At 48.5% G+C, this 16279-nt stretch overlaps 1 protein-coding gene across 3 annotated transcripts in view; it reads right to left on the bottom strand.

The window, feature by feature from the left end:
• Positions 1-494: 494 nt before the first annotated feature.
• Positions 495-16279, bottom strand: part of LOC110485323 (serine/threonine-protein kinase LMTK1) — an 89462-nt gene continuing 73677 nt past the window's right edge. For 2 of the 3 annotated variants that reach the window (XM_036941912.1, XM_036941914.1), the window contains 5 exons: positions 10803-14556; positions 9897-10061; positions 9429-9642; positions 8429-8668; positions 495-5136 (listed from right to left, as the gene is read on the bottom strand). In XM_036941912.1, the coding sequence (XP_036797807.1) occupies positions 5108-5136; positions 8429-8668; positions 9429-9642; positions 9897-10061; positions 10803-14556 (4402 nt within the window). In that variant the 3' untranslated portion in view covers positions 495-5107. The remainder of the gene's footprint in view (positions 5137-8428; positions 8669-9428; positions 9643-9896; positions 10062-10802; positions 14557-16279) is intronic. The other variant, XM_036941913.1, reaches the window with a different exon arrangement.

Below are 16279 nucleotides of genomic sequence, written 5' to 3'. Positions count from 1 at the left end.
CTCCAGGAATTCAGGCACATGTTCACCTCCACAGTTGCAGCATTTCCATTAATTTGGCATACAATACTCTTCCCTTCTGCACACACTTGACAAATGACCAAATCTTTTACATGTATGACACTGCTTGTGCACTAAAGCTCTTACAGGTTATCTCATGAATCCTAACTTTATATGAGAAGGGAGAGACTCTTCATCATAGAACAGTAGCAAGGATGAAGTTAATTTATTTTCTCTATGAGGACAATGTGCCGCCCGGCAGTGGCGGATCACCTGGGGCCTCTGGTCAAGGAGTGTTTCACTGATTCCCAGGTTGCTAAAGACGACAAGCGTGTTGACAAATTACCCAATGTTCATGATACTTTTCTGGTCCAACAATGTGAGGGTGCAAAAACATACAAAGTGGGAATGCAGCTGATTCATTTGCTCAACTGCTCAGGCACCTATAATCACATTAATTAATTACAGCAAACGAAGCAATACATGTGACAGACACAAGAGGGGAAAAAAAACTGTCTTGATTTATTTGTCTTGAATTCTACTTTAGCACGACAGCCATGAAACTGAGACATAGGTCTTGAGGAATGGAACTAGCCTGGATGCCAGTTGCTTTCTGCTCTCTTACCAACACCTTGTGGAATTGCTATGTCAAATGTTTGGCTTGACAATGAGTTGGAAAGAGCAGATCTGGGACCAGGCTAGAATGGATCTATAGAGTGATGATGATTTAGTATTTGGTATTTGATTAGAATCCCCATTAGCTGTTGCAAAAGCAGCAGCTACTCTTCCTGGGGTCCATGATGGTGTTACTACTGGTGTACGGACCAACCCATCTCACCTACTCAACTCTCAACTAATATCAATTGTCTATTTAGCTTAGCCATTGGTTATTGTTGTCCTTTCTCTTTGGCAAATGGCCAACGTGCATAAAGATGGCAGAATTCAGATATGGCATAATTGTTTTAGCACTATCTACTGTGTTTCAAAACTATGGCGCCCGACATGTTTTAGTGTGCCATTAAATCAGCTTTTAGGACCTTTTAGGATTTTCAAAATGGCCACCACCTTGAAGCTAAAATCGGGATCATGTATATTGTGCTAATGACAAAAGCAATGTACAATACGGCAAACACAGGGAAAACAAGGAATTTGTGGTAAGTGCAATGTTTACGCACCGCCACTATTTGGACTGGTTGAGGACTTATGCTCCACAGAGAGCGAAGAGGAGCGGGTGAGTAACTCCACAATCTGGCTGCAGTGGATTACTTTAAAGTGGTGTCTGAAATACGATGGCAGCAGGGTATGTGCAAAGTTCTAGACTGATCCAATAAACCATTGCATTACTGTTCAAAATGTTGTATCAAGTCTGCCCAAATGTGTCTAATTGGTTTATTGATACATTTTCAAGTACAAAACTGTGCACTCTCCTCAAAGAATAGCATGGTATTCTTTCACTGTTACTGTAAATTGGACAGTGCAGTTAGATTAACAGGAATTTCAGCTTTCTGGCCATATCAGATATGTCTATGTCCTGGGAAATCTTCCTGTTACTTCAAATGTCATGCTAATCACATTAGCTGAATCGTTCCATTGTAGGGACACCGATCCCATAGAGGTTTTAAAGTTGTGACTGAAATGGCCCATATTCCCTATATAAGTGCACAAATATGAGTATTTTTCTTAGAGCACTATACAGAGAATATGATGCCATTTCAGAAACATACTCATATTGGTAGATAAGAAATACTAGGGGAAAAGTTTCTCTTCTTGCAAAATGTGAAAAACTTAAAAGGCAGGCAGAGAGAGAGAAAAAATAGAGTTGGCCCTTTTAGTGACTCAGGAGAATCAGGGCAGTGTATGTATCAAATGTCTTAGAGAATGAGTACTGATCTAGGATCAGGTCCTGCCTGTGTGATCTTATTTATTGCGATCTAAAAGGCCAAACTGATCCTAAGTCAGCACTCCTGCTTTGAGACGCTTGATACATGGCCCCGGAAGGAGAGGAGAGGGTACAGCAGTAGTAAAACCAAGTCAAATGATCTTGAAACATGTTGATAACATTCATACATTATTATGTGAGATGTGTCAATCTGTAACCGTCCTGTTGCAATGTCTGTACACCTTGAACACCTGTACAGATAACCATCTCTTACATGTAATAAAATAGACCTGCATTAGATGGTGTAGGTAGACCGGTGACAATCACAGCTTCATGACAGATATAGTATAGACATGTAGTTGAATTGAAAGTCGCTCTTGCATTTAAACATACAGGGCTGGTTTCCCAGACACAGAATAAGTCCTGGTCTCAAAACCTATTTTAATGGTGATTCTCTATTGAAAGTGTTTGTTAGTCCAGGACTACGATTCATCTGTGTCCAGGAAAACCGTCCAGAAGAGATATTATGACCAAACCAGTTTGGCTGTGGCTTCACCTGGGTGGCGTCCCAAATGCTCTATGGGCCCTGGTCAAAAGTAGTCTACTATAAAGGGCCCATTGGGTCCTGGTCAAAAGTAGTGCACTATAAAGGGAATAGGGTGCCATTTTAGGATGCAAATCTCTTTCTTCTATTCATCCCTCTTTTCTCTCCCTCCGTCACATTCCACTCACTGTATCGCTGGTTAAATGAAACGTGAGCAAAGCTACTGTATGAATCATTACATGGGCTAGACAGTAATGTATAATGCTTTATAGCGTCCTTTATAATGCATTATAATACACTAATAATGTTTTGTTACCAACTGACCCTTGAGTTTCCAGGGACAGACACAAACAGGGATCCTGGGTCACGTTCATTAGGGCACTTAACGGAAAAGGTTTTGCAATGAAAAACGTTAATGAGCGTGTCTTATTGGACAAGTCGGACAAGTGGGCAGCAGGTAGCCTAGTGGTTAGAGCCAGTAACCGAAAGGTTGCTGGATCGAATCCCCGAACTGATAAGGTCAAATCTGTCATTCTGTCCCTGAACGAGGTAGTTCCTCGGTAGGCTTTCATTGTAAATAAGAATTTGTTCTTAACTGACTTGCCTAGTTAAATATATATATATAATTTTAAGTCCAGATAGTTTCACCCTCATTTCAGTACTTTCCCCCCCTATTCATACCTAAGGAACATGACCCTCATGGATCTATGCTGTAACAGATCCACTACATTAACATGACAAACAGTGTTCTCCGCCTTATATTTCAGTAATGTAGACCCAACACAGGGGTGACCTGAAACGTAAATGCAGGTACAGTAGATGTATTTTCAACATTGATCTATAGGTGGTGCTACTAACAGGCTCCTACAACGCTCGGCTGAAATGGCACTCTTATCAGGTTTTGTTCAGTACAAAAAAAATGTGTTCCAATTTTCACGGCTTCAAAGCCTAAATACATCTACTTTAGAGCAACTCAACTGGCCTAATAATTCTAATAGAGGAAGTGCATGTTGAACAGATGTGGAGGACTTCATTGATCAGAGAGAGAGAGGACCCTTACCAAAAAAGATTGCCATTAGAGTGCAGTATAACTGCAGTTTGCTGCAAAGACAGCAAACTGAACCTATAACTGAGGTTCAACTGCAGTATAACTGAGGTTCAACTGCAGTACACTGCAGTTATTCTGTAAGTACTGCATCCAAAATACCACAGTTGACTGCAGTTACTGCACTTTTACTGCAGTTTCAAAACGGCAACCTTTCTTTGTAAGAGGAGGAGTAACTAACGTTACAAAGAACTGTGAAACTGACACATACCAGTGTTACCAAGTTGTAAGCAGAGCCATATATATTATAACATACATAGATTTCAACAGGGCTCTGGCTCTAATGATCTGTTATGTAAGGGATAATCAACCAGAGACTATGCGTTCTATGGAGAATAATGAACGATGTGGAAGGTGTGTTCCAGCTGACTTTCCACTTTTCCAGTATGCATAGAGCCCCAAGTTGATTATCCCTTTTATACCAGGGCTATAATTGAACACATTTGCTGCTAGAAATGTGTTAATTTGCCAGTAGAAATGTGTTTAACATCCACTGAAGTAGCTAGCAAGTTTACTAGACAGCGACAGGGGTTGCCTTGGTAACCAAACAAACAGACTTGCTAGTTTAGCGAACCAAGCCATCAGTCCTAGCTCGACATGCCAATAATGTTTTCAATTGAACTTTTGCTTTCAAAAGCAACTCAAACATATAATATGTAATAACGAACCTTTCTATCGTGCAAATATACCGTGAGTTATACGGAAATAATGCACGCTCTAGAATGCCCTTCAAGCCAATCAGAAACACATATTCAATGCTATGGTATAACATCATAATTATAAAAAAAAATTATCCCTGAACTAAAACATCAGCAAGACCGTCCACCTTCCTGTGGCTTTGTCAAGGGGGCACAGTAAGTTCCGCAGTACCCCCACCCCTATTCCTCTGTCATTTGTAAAGGGGGGGTTGTCTTCATCTTTGAACCCCCACAGAGAGCAGCTTCCTGTGGGGCGGTCATCAGCCATTATTCAATGGCTCCAGGGAAGCACTGTAACACTGTTCTAGAAGATCCAACCAGCCGATGAGCAAGCAGATGGAGGACCAAAGCAGCCAATGAGAGAGCAGCAATGAGACCAAGTCTGTCATTTTTTTCATTTTTTTTTTGTCTCTTTTTCCCTTTTCCCAAATGACTTGACGCTACTGAACGTCAATGGTGATTTGAGCAAAGAAGTTATTAATAATTGTCATAAGTGTAGATGTTATATATCTCTAAGACATCTATCTATATTATCAGTCACATACGGCTTGGTTGTGGTCCTCTCGGGACTCTGTCATCATTCCTACAGCTATCTCTCTGTCTCTCTCTGGAGTAATAATACAAAGTTAGAGAAGGAACCATTTAAGGTGTTTGTCTGCATCCCAAATGGCACCCTGTTCCCTATGTTTTCCACTATTGTTGACCAGGGCACATAGGGACTAGGCTGTCATTTGGAATGTAGATGTTGTGTCACTACGATACAAGGCATTGGCTCATACAGGGTCATCAGGTTCTTGAGATCCCAGGTCTGAACACCTGGTAGTCGTACTAGGAGAGGAGGTATACTCCTTCCTGTCATGGAGAAGACCCCTTCAATCCTTCTTTCACTGCCTCTCTCCATCTTCACTGCTCCCTGTGAGACAAGAGAAGAGGATTCGTTAGCGCAGATGTGACGTTTTCCCTTTTCACACTGTCGTGTCGACCTGAGCTGTACTGACCTGGTAACATAGTGTCCAGGCTAGCTGTACTGACCTGGTAACATAGTGTCCAGGCTAGCTGTACTGACCTGGTAACATAGTGTCCAGGCTAGCTGTACTGACCTGGTAACATAGTGTCCAGGCTAGCTGTACTGACCTGGTAACATAGTGTCCAGGCTAGCTGTACTGACCTGGTAACATAGTGTCCAGGCTAGCTGTACTGACCTGGTAACATAGTGTCCAGGCTAGCTGTACTGAGCTGGTTACGTAGTGTCCAGGCTAGCTGTACTGACCTGGTAACATAGTGTCCAGGCTAGCTGTACTGACCTGGTAACATAGTGTCCAGGCTAGCTGTACTGACCTGGTAACATAGTGTCCAGGCTAGCTGTACTGACCTGGTAACATAGTGTCCAGGCTAGCTGTACTGACCTGGTAACATAGAGTCCTGTTCACAACACTGAGCCCAGGCTAGTTGTACTGTGCCCAGGCTAGCTGTACTGTGCTGCTCTTTCTTTTGACAGTACATTGTCCACTCCAGCAGCTATGGTGGATGCATAACAACACCAGCTCAGTACAGCTAGGCTGGGCTCAGTGTTGTGAACAGGACTCTACGTAACCAGCTCAGTACAGCTAGCCTGGGCTCAGTATTGTGAACAGGACTCTACGTAACCAGCTCAGTACAGCTAGCCTGGGCTCAGTGTTGTGAACAGGACTCTACGTAACCAGCTCAGTACAGCTAGCCTGGGCTCAGTGTTGTGAACAGGACACTATGTTACCAGCTCAGTACAGCTAGCCTGGGCTCAGTATTGTGAACAGGACTCTCCGTAACCAGCTCAGTACAGCTAGCCTGGGCTCAGTGTTGTGAACAGGACTCTACGTAACCAGCTCAGTACAGCTAGCCTGGGCTCAGTATTGTGAACAGGACTCTACGTAACCAGCTCAGTACAGCTAGCCTGGGCTCAGTATTGTGAACAGGACTCTACGTAACCAGCTCAGTACAGCTAGCCTTGGCTCAGTGTTGTGAACAGGACACTATGTTACCAGCTCAGTACAGCTAGCCTGGGCTCAGTATTGTGAACAGGACTCTACGTGACCAGCTCAGTACAGCTAGCCTGGGTTCAGTATTGTGAACAGGACTCTACCTAACCAGGTCAGTACAGCTAGCCTGGGCTCAGTATTGTGAAAACAGGACACTACGTAACCAGGTCAGTACAGCTAGGCTGGGCTCAGTATTGTGAACAGGACACTAGTGACTACTACAGTACTACAGTACCAGGGGAGTGTTCAACAGGACACTAGTGACTACTACAGTACCAGGGGAGTGTTCAACAGGACACTAGTGACTACTACAGTACTATAGTACCAGGGTAGTGTTTAACAGGACACTAGTGACTACTACAGTACTACAGTACCAGGGGAGTGTTTAACAGGACACTAGTGACTACTACAGTACTACAGTACCAGGGGAGTGTTCAACAGGACACTAGTGACTACTACAGTACTACAGTACCAGGGGAGTGTTCAACAGGACACTAGTGACTACTACAGTACCAGGGGAGTGTTCAACAGGACACTAGTGACTACTACAGTACCAGGGGTGTGTTCAACAGGACACTAGTGACTACTACAGTACTACAGTACCAGGGGAGTGTTCAACAGGACACTAGTGACTACTACAGTACCAGGGGTGTGTTCAACAGGACACTAGTGACTACTACAGTACTACAGTACCAGGGGAGTGTTCAACAGGACACTAGTGACTACTACAGTATCAGGGGTGTGTTCAACAGGACACTAGTGACTACTACAGTACCAGGGGAGTGTTCAACAGGACACTAGTGACTACTACAGTACTACAGTACCAGGGGAGTGTTCAACAGGACACTAGTGACTACTACAGTACCAGGGGAGTGTTCAACAGGACACTAGTGACTACTACAGTACCAGGGGAGTGTTCAACAGGACACTAGTGACTACTACAGTACCAGGGGTGTGTTCAACAGGACACTAGTGACTACTACAGTACCAGGGGTGTGTTCAACAGGACACTAGTGACTACTACAGTACCAGGGGAGTGTTCAGCAGGACACTAGTGACTACTACAGTACTACAGTACTACAGTACTACAGTACCAGGGGAGTGTTCAACAGGATACTAGTGACTACTACAGTACCAGGGGAGTGTTCAACAGGACACTAGTGACTACTACAGTACCAGGGGTGTGTTCAACAGGACACTAGTGACTACTACAGTACTACAGTACTACAGTACTACAGTACCAGGGGAGTGTTCAACAGGATACTAGTGACTACTACAGTACCAGGGGTGTGTTCAACAGGACACTAGTGACTACTACAGTACTACAGTACCAGGGGAGTGTTCAACAGGACACTAGTGACCACTACAGTACCAGGGGAGTGTTCAACAGGACACTAGTGACTACTACAGTACTACAGTACCAGGGGAGTGTTCAACAGGACACTAGTGACCACTACAGTACCAGGGGAGTGTTCAACAGGACACTAGTGACTACTACAGTACTACAGTACCAGGGGAGTGTTCAACAGGACACTAGTGACCACTACAGTACCAGGGGAGTGTTCAACAGGACACTAGTGACCACTACAGTACCAGGGGAGTGTTCAACAGGACACTAGTGACCACTACAGTACCAGGGGAGTGTTCAACAGGACACTAGTGACTACTACAGTACTACAGTACCAGGGGAGTGTTCAACAGGACACTAGTGACCACTACAGTACCAGGGGTGTGTTCAACAGGACACTAGTGACTACTACAGTACTACAGTACCAGGGGAGTGTTCAACAGGACACTAGTGACTACTACAGTACTACAGTACCAGGGGAGTGTTCAACAGGACACTAGTGACTACTACAGTACCAGGGGTGTGTTCAACAGGACACTAGTGACTACTACAGTACTACAGTACTACAGTACTACAGTACCAGGGGTGTGTTCAACAGGACACTAGTGACTACTACAGTACTACAGTACTACAGTACTACAGTACCAGGGGAGTGTTCAACAGGACACTAGTGACTACTACAGTACCAGGGGAGTGTTCAACAGGACACTAGTCACTACTACAGTACCAGGGGTGTGTTCAACAGGACACTAGTGACTACTACAGTACTACAGTACCAGGGGAGTGTTCAACAGGACACTAGTCACTACTACAGTACCAGGGGTGTGTTCAACAGGACTGACCTCCAGAGTTCATGTCTGGATTGGGGACGTGTGTGATGGAGAAGCGGGAGCGGGACACGCTGAAGCGGGAGAACTGTGATGCTGCTGTTACTGCTACCGGCTTGTCCTCGGGAGGCTTGTCCTCGGGAGGCTTGGCAGCAGGGACCGGGATGGGATCGGAGACCGGTGGCTCAGCTGTAGACGGGCTGGACAACGGGCTGGTCATCAATGGGATGTCATCCTCCCACTCAAACCCACCACCTGAATATGCGCACACACACACACACACACACACATACACACACACACACACATACACACACAATACACACACACAATACAAACACACACACACACACACACACACACACACGCAATACACACACACAACACACACACACACACACACACACACACACACACACACACACACACACACACACACACACACACACAGAGGAGAGGGGGTTTAGAACTGATACAGTATACCTAACTGTAGCTTGTGGATTCCCTCAGGGATCCATTCTTAACCCTCTTGGTCTCTTACTGTTCTTGTATCCCTCAGGGATCCATTCTTAACCCTTTGGTCTCTTACTGTTCTTGTATCCCTCAGGGATCCATTCTTAATCCTCTTGGTCTCTAACTGTTCTTGTATCCCTCGGGGATCCATTCTTAACACTCTTGGTCTCTAACTGTTCTTGTATCCCTCAGGGATCCATTCTTAACACTCTTGGTCTCTAACTGTTCTTGTATCCCTCAGGGATCCATTCTTAATCCTCTTGGTCTCTAACTGTTCTTGTATGCCTCAGGGATCCATTCTTAATCCTCTTGGTCTCTAACTGTTCTTGTATGCCTCAGGGATCCATTCTTAATCCTCTTGGTCTCTAACTGTTCTTGTATCCCTCAGGGATCCATTCTTAATCCTCTTGGTCTCTAACTGTTCTTGTATCCCTCAGGGATCCATTCTTAACACTCTTGGTCTCTAACTGTTCTTGTAACTGAAATTATTTTTCACTCTTACCTTCTTCTGACATGTTGCCATCAGAGTCCTCTGAGGCGTGTGGTGCCCTGCCCGGGGGGTGGAGGTGGTGGCCCATGGTGGGGTGGTGGTGGTGGTGGCCCATGGTGGGGTGGGGCTGGAGGTCCGGTTGGGGGTTCTCCCCGCCTGAGGCCTGGCCGCTGGACTCTGCTCCTGGGGGAAACGTGAAGTCAGCCAGCTCTCCTGTGGGGCTCTCCTGGAGGTGAAAGAGAAATCAGTCAGAAAGTCTCAAATACATCTACCAGTACAGAAAACAATAATTCAACTGGCCCAACATTAAACACCACTTTTATGTTGTGTGACTGCTTATAAATGATTTGTGATGCATCTATGCAGTGGTTATAAAGACTACGAATGCTCTATAATGCGTGGTGCCTTTTTAAAAATCCAGAATGAAGTGTTGCCATTAATTAACCATAGTGATGTCACTATGCTTGCAGAGTGACTGACCTGGTCGAACAGGAAGACGGTGACGTCATCAAAGAAGGACACGGCTTTCTTCTTCCTGTCCAGCTCGTCACAGAAGGACTGTGTGAGGAGCGTAGGCATCTTGAGGAGGCTGCGGAGGTTTCTGGCCCCACTACTATCGCTCACCACCACCGGCACCCCCATCACCTAGTCAAGTCAAGTGAGTCAGTCACAACACACTTCACATCAGTGTGTCTTAATCCTGGGCCTGGGAACCCAAAGTGGAGCACATTGTAGTTTTTAACCGTAGCATTTACACACCTGATTCCACTATTCATGATGAGTTGATTAGTTGAATTTAACTGTGTTAGTACTTGGCCAGAAACACATAATGTTCCTCAGGTTTGGGAAACACTGCTTTACATGATTAAAGCTCCAATCTACAGCGGCTAAACGGCCACCTCCATTTCACAGGAGGCTGCTGAGGGGAGAACGGCTCATAATAATGTCTGGAACGGAGCAAATTGAATGGAATCATGCGTTTGATGTATTTGATACTATTCCACTTATTTCGCAACAGCCATTACCACGAGCCTGTCCTCCCCAATGAAGGTGACACCAGACTCCTGTGGCCGGTTTGTGATACTACAACAAAAATACATGACTTCAAACAATAAACAGTGTTTTTTTCCTCTCTGACCTCATTGCATGCCAGATAGAACAGCAGAGTATTTACTACCATTCTGTTTTACCACCACACTGGAAGCTCATTTCCTCTGAGCTAAAATGATAAGTGGTGACCAGTGACCAGTGGCCAGTGACCAGTGACCAGTGACCAGTGACCAGTGACCAGTGGCGCTGCGGCCCCTATTGCGGATCTCAGGTTTAAAATAGAATAACATCATGTAGGAAAATGGGGAACGTGAATATAACCCATATATAACCAACCTCTCCCTCACTGTCCTCCTCGCTCAGCTCCTCCTGCAGGTTGTAGCTCCGCAGCTCCTCCTCTGACTCACTGTCGTCTGACTCCTCCCCCTCGGTTAGAGGAGCTCGCCTCTCCACCTCTCGACACAGCTCCTGGAGTGAGGGGGAGCAGGAGAGGAGCGAGGGAGATGAGGTGAGGAGGCCAACAGGACCGTTCTGGTGTCTGCTGTAGCCAGCCTTCTCCTCCTCCTCTTCGTTCTCCTCCTCTAACTCCTCATACTCCTCCTCTTCTCCTCCTCTCTCTCCATTCTCTCCATCCTCGTCGACCTGATTAAACTCTGGCATGTCCTCCTCAGTCGATCCCTGCTCTCCCTCCCCGTCCTCCTCCTTCTCTTTCATCACCTCCTCTCTGTAGTCTATGGTAGAGTCGGAGCCCAGGGACTGGATGGGGGAGTAGTCATCCTCTGAGGCCCTGTGATGGTTCTCCTGGTCAGGGTGTCTGGCTGAAGCCTCCTGCACTGTGGAGGAACCCTCAGACACCATGGTGGAGCTGCACCCAGATGCCGGCTCCTCGCCGCTGTGCTCAGACTCCAGGCCTACAGCATCGTCAGGGGCGGACTCTTTGGCCAGACAGCCCCCCATCTGAGGGGGGAAGGGGGCCAGCATGGAGAGGCGCGGGCCGGGGGCCGAGGAGGGAGAGGAACCTGTGGTAGTGTCAAACACCACCACTCCATTTGTGTTTGTGTTTCCTGTCAGGTCTGTCAGGTCACGGTAACCGTCCTCTCTCCTCGCCGACCGTATCCTCTGTTTCGAGGCTGTGTGCCCCACAAAGTCCTTCTTATCTCCTGGACTGGAGAAGAAGTTACTCCCTTCATCCTGGGGACTCCTCTCGTTCTCCGCGTCGTAGTCAGAGAAGTAGGCAGAGTCCACGAACGGATTCTTATCACGTAGTCCCTTTAGCTGCATCTCAGTGCAGCCAGAGGAGGAAGAGGTACACAGAGTGACCCCAACCCCATCACCCAGGTCCACCTGCTGAAGAACCATCTGGTCCGACCTCGGCCCCTGGCTAACCCCACCGCGGGCCAGGTGGCTCCCACCGAGGACTGGGTGTTGTTGCTGGTTTCCTTCGCAGTCCAATAGGAAGTCCCCATTCCCACCTCCCTCCTTTAGGATGAACTCTGGGCTTTCATTGTTCTCTGTGTCGTAGCCACTGTCCAGGGACTTGGGGAGGAGAGATGAGGAGGTGAAAGAGGAGGAGAGGGAGGAGGAGGGATGGAGAAAGACGTCATCAAGGCTGAAGGCCTCACAGGGGCTGGCGGTGGTAACCGACAATGACAGCGACAGCATGTCCAGGGTGTCCATGGAGTCAGGGGTTCCCACCGGGTTCTGCAGGGAGCGTCCGTGGGGGTGGTGGGCGGGGCTTAGATCGTCTCCGACCTCGTCAGCATAGTCCAGGGAGTAGTCGGCCAAAATTCCAGAAGTGATATCCGTTATGTCATCGTCCTCATCGTCGTAGCTACAGTTGCTGATGTCCACTAGGCTGATGCTGGAATGACCGGCCATCTCCAACCCACTGTCCAGCCCTCTGCTAGCCTCAAACAAGGACCCGACCGGCTCCAGCAGTACCCCTTGAGGGTGGGCCAACCCCATCCCCAGCCTCCTCTCCCCCACACCACCAGACATCACCTCCACTGGACCTCTGTCTTTAACATGTGAAGGTATCTCCCAGACATTACCCCCCTGCTTCTCTGTCAGGACTGCCTTAGTGCTGAGGCCTGTGCGAGTGTCAAGCTCCATGTATGTGGACGGAGATTGGATACAGCCTGGTCCTGGGATCATCTTGGGATGGGAGAATTGCCTCTCTCCTGTAATCAGAGATGGGTTTTTACTGTGACCCTCTACAGACACCGTAGTTGTAGTTTTGGTGGTGGGGACGCCGTCCTTTACACCACCTTTGAGGTTAACACACTTGACAGCAACAGAAGAGCTGGAGAGAGAGTCAACAGCAACACCTCTGAGATGATCTAGGGTAGAGTGGTCTGAGAGACACACAGGTTTATCTCTAGCTCCGTGACACAGGTGACCATATGTAGTAGCACTACTACCCTCACTGGGTCTGCTAGAGGAAGAGCAGACAGCGCTCTCTCTCCCTGTGGCCTCCATATAGCTGAATGCTCTGGAGCTGTGCTGCTGGCACATGTTGCTACTGTTACACGAGCCTGTTACAGTAGAGGAGTGTGTCGTGGTGTTGGTGTAATGGAGGTCCAGATAGCTGTCCTGTGATTGGCCCGTCTGCCTAAGGTCAAAAGTCATGCTGTTGTTATTGGCCGAGTGGTTGGAGGTCCAGTTGGTGGCTTCTCTCTCAGAGAAGAGATCACCATCGTCGATGTCCCCAGTGTCACTTTCTCCTCTCCTCCTGCCCCCCACCAAAAGTCCCCCGTCCCCCGTCTCCACGTCGATGCTAATATGGTTAGCCATGGGTAGAGTCTTTCTGAGGGGACCCATCATGTCATAGTAGCCTTCACTAACCGTCCTCCTGGATGTGGTGGAGAAGCCTTGGCTAGCCTCGAGGTAGGGGTCACAGTGTCCCAGACTAGGGCTACTCAGGCACTGGGAGTGGGAGGACCCCACCCCCAGAGGGGTTTCCAGCCTCCCCATTGGATGATGCAGGTTCAGCTGGGACATTATGGGCGTGTCCTCTGGTGATTGGCAACACGTCTCTCGAATGGGCGACTGTTCACAGTAGAAAGCCTGTCTCTGATTGGGTGAGAAGTACTGGTGGGACCGCCCCAGCTCCACGGGACTGGCTGTGCTGGCTGTCTGTCTCATGAGAGGCTCCATGGTCAGGGACAAGGCCGGGCTATTGTCAGAGTCATGGGTACTGTGTTTACCCCCACTGCTGTCGCCTGCTGCTGCTGACCAGTAGGCACTGGGCTGGGACTGGGACTGGGACTGGGACTGGGACTGGGACTGGGACTGGGACTGGGACTGGGGCTGTGGGGTTCTGCTCCCTGAGGAGAGGCTGCCATCCTCAGCCTCCAACCCAGGGCTGTAGTCAACCACACTATCATCCAGGTTGATATTACACTCCACCGGCTCCTCAATACGGATGTAGTACTCACTGCCGACCGAAGGGCTGTGAGCGCTCAACACCGGCACCACCCCTACCCCCGACCCTGACCCCGATCCGGAGTGGTCGGACTCGTAGTAGGATGGGGAGACCCCCAGAACAAGCCCTCCACCCCCTCCGTCCCCTTTACAGCTGCCCGAGGTGGAGGTGTTCCCGACGGGGTAGTATACGTCCTGGTAGTGAGGGTTGCCCTGGCCCAGAGGCCCGCTGGTGGATGAGGAACAGTATGGCTGCTCGGCTCTCGCCTGCTCCCACTTGTACTCAAAGTTGAGCCCACCATAGCTGGTCTCTGTCACGGTCAGGATGTCGTCACCGCTGTCTGAGTGGAAGCTGTCTTGGGAGAAGTGTTCTAGGAGGGGGAAGGAGTTGCGGGAGGTGGAGGCCGGCTCCAACTCCACGTCCCCAGGGATAGATGGTCGGGCTGGGGCAGGGACAGTAGTCTGGGCTAGTGGTGGAGGGGCTGGGGCGGTGTGGCTGTGGGTGGTGCTGCCAGTCAGGTTGGGTCTCAGGGAGTTCCAGCGCTGTTCAAAGTCCTCCTGGACTCCACTGGCCCCCTTGGCACACAGGTAGGTGAGGAGGAGGTGTACCTCCTCACTGTTGGGTCTCTGCTCTGGCTGCAGCCAGCAGAACTGCATCACTTCATACCTGGTGGGGGGGGACAGAGAGAGGGAGGGATGTGGGGAGAGAGAGGGTGAGGAGGTGGGAGCGACAGAGCGGGAGGGAGGGAGGGAGGGAGGAGGGGGGGAGTGACAGAGAAGGAGGGGAGGAGGGAGAGAAAGAGAGAGAAAGGGAGGGCCAGAGGGAGGGGGAGACAGACAGAGGAAGGGAGCAACAGGCAAAGGTAGGGAGGGAGGCAGATAGAGACAGAGGGAGCGACAGCGGAGGGAGGGAGCAACAGACAGAGGGAGAGAGAGAGAGGGAGAGTGGGAGGGAGCGACAGACAGAGGGAGGGAGGGAGGGAGGGAGGGAGGGAGGGAGGGAGGGAGGGAGCAACAGAGAGAGAGGGGGAGAGAGAGAAAGAGGGGGGAGGGAGCGACAGACAGAGGGAGGGACAGACAGACAGGGAGAGGGAGAGACAGGCGGAGGGAGCGACAGACAGACAGAGGGAGGGAGGTAGATAGAGAGACAGAGGGAGCGATAGCGGAGGGAGGGAGGGAGCGACAGAGGGAGGGAGGGAGGGAGGGAGGGAGGGAGGGAGGGAGGGAGGGAGGGAGGGAGGGAGGGAGGGAGGGAGAGCAGAGGGTTGGGGAAGGGATGAAGAAGTGTTACTCTGTAATTCTGGAGGTTCATCAATAGTCCATTTATTATGAAAAATTGCTGTATCACACTGAAATGAGGCAGCTACCATGGAATTGATTTAGAAAACAGCAATATGATGAGGAAGTCCTTCGTCAGCTGTTTCTGGCCGCCAGTCTTACAATCTGACAAGAATATATACAAGCCAGATACAGAAACTGTGATTGGAAAGATTGGTCAGCATATAGGAAGGTATGTGTCTGTGTGTGTCAGCGTTAAATCCGCAGGTTGTTTAAATGAGTAACATGCTTGATAAAAGGAACACTATTTGCCAGACATCCAGAGAAGGATGAATACATACAGTGGGGAGAACAAGTATTTGATACACTGACATTTTGCAGGTTTTCCTACTTACAAAGCATGTAGAGGTCTGTAATTTTTTACATAGGTACACTTCAACTGTGAGAGACGTAATCTAAAATCCAGAAAGTCACATTGTATGATTTTTAAGTAATTAATTTGCATTTTATTGCATGACATAAGTATTTGATTACCTACCAACCAGTATGAATTCCGGCTCTCACAGACCTGTTAGTTTTTCTTTAAGAAGTCCTCCTGTTCTCCACTCATTACCTGTATTAACTGCACCTGTTTGAACTTGTTACCTGTATAAAAGACACCTGTCCACACACTCAATCAAACAGACTCCAACCTCTCCACAATGGCCAAGACCAGGGAGCTGTGTAAGGACATCAGGGATAAAATTATAGACCTGCACAAGGCTGGGATGGGCAACAGGACAATAGGCAAGCAGCTTGGTGAGAAGGCAACAACTGTTGGCGCAATTATTCGAAAACGGAAGAAGTTCAAGATGACGGTCAATCACCCTCAGTCTGGTGCTCCATGCAAGATCTCACCTCGTGGGGCATCAATGATCATGAGGAAGGTGAGGGATCAGCCCAGAACTACACAGCAGGACCTGGTCAATGACCTGAAGAGAGCTGGGACCACAGTCTCAAAGAAAACCATTAGTAACACACTACGCCGTCATAGATTAAAATCCTGCATCGCACGCAAGGTCCCCGTGCTCAAGCCAGTGCATGTCCAGGCCCGTCTGAAGTTTGCCAATGAC

Source organism: Oncorhynchus mykiss, chromosome 13 (assembly GCF_013265735.2).
Source record: "Oncorhynchus mykiss isolate Arlee chromosome 13, USDA_OmykA_1.1, whole genome shotgun sequence".
In the NCBI taxonomy this organism is placed as follows: Eukaryota; Metazoa; Chordata; class Actinopteri; order Salmoniformes; family Salmonidae; genus Oncorhynchus; species Oncorhynchus mykiss.
The sequence above is the reverse complement of the archived record's forward strand: the minus strand, read 5'-3'. Positions and strand labels throughout refer to the sequence as shown.